Below are 2,528 nucleotides of genomic sequence, written 5' to 3'. Positions count from 1 at the left end.
ATGAGAGACTAATGTCAGGCAGAATGATAACAATGACAATAATCCTTACGTAGGTTCTATGTAAGGTTTATAAAATATTCGTACACATTTTTTTGGAATCTTGTAACAAATCTGTGAGATTGTTGGGACAGATATTGCTTCATGCCAGTCCTGTGCAGAGGAATCCACGAGTTCAAGAGAGGCCAGGTGGCCTCTCCGAGGTCACCAGTCTGGTGACAAATGGGCCAGGGGCTCCCAGTTTAGGGCTAAGTCTTCAAAGGCCTGTGCTTTCTCTAACATGTTTGGACACAGACCAATAGTGGCTGGGAAAACACGTAAACTAGGGGAAATACCTTTCTCACTGGGGAAATACCTTTCTTGTAAGAGGAAACCATCCACCAAGGAGAAAAGAAGGGTGGCTTTCTGGAGCCATGAGAACTTCTCACTGTAGCAGGAGTTTTAGAACTCCAGCATAAACCTTAGCCACCAAACAGGACTTGTTCCTTTTTCCTAAGAATCAGAGTAAGGTGCTTAGTTTCAGAACTCAGTCACTTCTGTGATGACCTCCACAACGTATCCACAAGCTGTGAAGACAGCAGGAACAGTAGCTCTCCCTCCACTTCACAAATGGAAAAGCAAGCCAGGGAGAAGTGACCTACTCATTGTCCAAGATCCCTTTTACAAAGCAGCCGGCGCCTCCCTAGTCTCCTCACTGCTGCCTGCACCTCCTGGTTCCTCAGCGTGTAGATCATGGGGTTGAGCATGGGGGTCATGACCGTGTGACTGATGGACACAGCCTTGTCCATGGAGAAGGGGGTGAAGGGCCGAGCATAGAGGTAAATGCTTGGAATGAAAACCATAGACACAACGATGATGTGGGTGGTACAGGTGGAAGCTGCCTTCCTCCTCGCCTGCCCAGAGTGGGACCTCAGCATCACCAGGATGACAGAGTAGGAGGTCAGGAGGAGAAAGAACCAGATGATATCCAACAGCCCACTGTTGGAGATCATGAGGAACTCCAGAAGGGACGTGTCAGTGCAGGCAAGTCTCAGCACTTGTGGGACATCGCAGTAGAAGTTATCCAGGATGTTGGGGCCACAGAAAGGCAGTGGGAGCATCAGAGCCAGTTGGGCAATGGAATGCACAAATCCCCCTATCCAAGCAGCAACCACCAGTCGGACACAGAGCTGAGTGTTCATGATGGTGACATAGTGGAGGGGCCGGGAGATGGCAACGAGGCGGTCATAGGCCATCACAGAGAGGAAGAAGACCATGGCACCTCCCAGAAAGTGAAAGAAGAAGATCTGGGCCATGCAGCCCTGGTAGGAGATGGTCTTCTTCTCAGAGAGGAAGTCCACCAGCATCTTTGGGGCAGTGACAGAGGAGAAACAGAGGTCCAGCACAGCCAGATTTCGGAGTAGAAAGTACATGGGTGTGTGGAGCCGGGTGTCTGAGGTCACTGTGACCATGATGAGGAGGTTGCCTACGACAGTGGTGGTGTAGACAAACAAGAACACCAGAAACAGGAAAAGCTGGAGCTCTCGAGTCTGGGAGAGTCCCAAGAAGACAAATTCTGATACCCACGTGAGGTTCTCTGGCTCCATGGTGGTATGGAGAAGTCCATACACCTAAAGAAACTGAACCATAGGCATTGATGCAAGAAGTCACTACTTGCCTTTTTTTAGTGCTCTGCAGCTCAGAACTGAGTTGTCCAGGTCTATATGATGGGCATCTGTGTGTAGACCATATCACTATGTGCTGATTAAATGGCCTTGTCTGCAGAGAGCTTACAAGTTGGTGGTATAATATACATTTTTGAGATATCTTAAAGCCATCCAGAGACCTATCCAACCTGCTTTTCAAAGACTTGGTGTGATATAGTGGGTGCGGGACACTCAGAGGCCAACAGAACAGCAGTCAAATTTCAGGTCTTCCATTTCTTTAAGATTTGACCTTAAATTTACTTAATCTCTCTGGCTTGTGTCATTATCTGAGTTAGGACTAAAAATACATTATGGGACTTTCTGAGGGCTAAGTAGAATGATACCTACAAAGTTTCTAGAACAGTATCTGGAAATAAATGATAATCACTTTCTGTGTCATCTCCTCCTCTAAAGACATCCTTCCTTCTTCCAGTCTCAAATTTTTCTACCGGTCCCTTTTCACACAATATTTAACACATCATATAATGTTAATGAACTTCCTATGTTGTCTGTTTTCCCTCCACAATACAACCCTGTAGGATCCTACAGACATACGGTCTCAATTTCACAATGTATCTGTGCTTCTCCATGGCCCTCCTTGCTCGCAGTCGGTGCTTAGTAAGTACCTGGTGTTGACTGCTGGGTTGGGTGAGTGGCTACAGGGTGGGCAGGGTGGTGCAGTGAGCCTCTGGGAGCCCCTGGGACATGGTTAGGTGCGGGGGATATCCAGTTTTCTCCACCCCTTAGTGTAGGTGTTCCCTTACTTGGTGAGGCTCCCCAGAACATAGGCGTCCCAAGAAGCAGAGAATACGGGACTCTCATTACATTGAGTAACAGATGATGAAT

The 2,528-nt window shown here is 47.7% G+C and overlaps 1 protein-coding gene across 1 annotated transcript; it reads right to left on the bottom strand.

The window, feature by feature from the left end:
• Positions 1-638: 638 nt before the first annotated feature.
• Positions 639-1,583, bottom strand: LOC112918143 (olfactory receptor 4D2). Its single transcript, XM_025996294.2, has one exon. It carries the CDS (start codon positions 1,581-1,583, stop codon positions 639-641), a length of 945 nt encoding a protein of 314 aa, XP_025852079.2.
• Positions 1,584-2,528: the final 945 nt, after the last annotated feature.

The sequence above is a fragment of the Vulpes vulpes genome, chromosome 2 (assembly GCF_048418805.1).
Source record: "Vulpes vulpes isolate BD-2025 chromosome 2, VulVul3, whole genome shotgun sequence".
In the NCBI taxonomy this organism is placed as follows: domain Eukaryota; kingdom Metazoa; phylum Chordata; class Mammalia; order Carnivora; family Canidae; genus Vulpes; species Vulpes vulpes.
Note: the sequence above shows the minus strand (reverse complement) of the source record. Positions and strands in the feature narration are given on the sequence as shown.

What these genes read in the sequence shown, in the direction of transcription:
- LOC112918143 (XM_025996294.2), bottom strand. Translation starts at nt 1,583, where the DNA reads ATGGAGCCAGAGAACCTCACGTGGGTATCAGAATTTGTCTTCTTGGGA.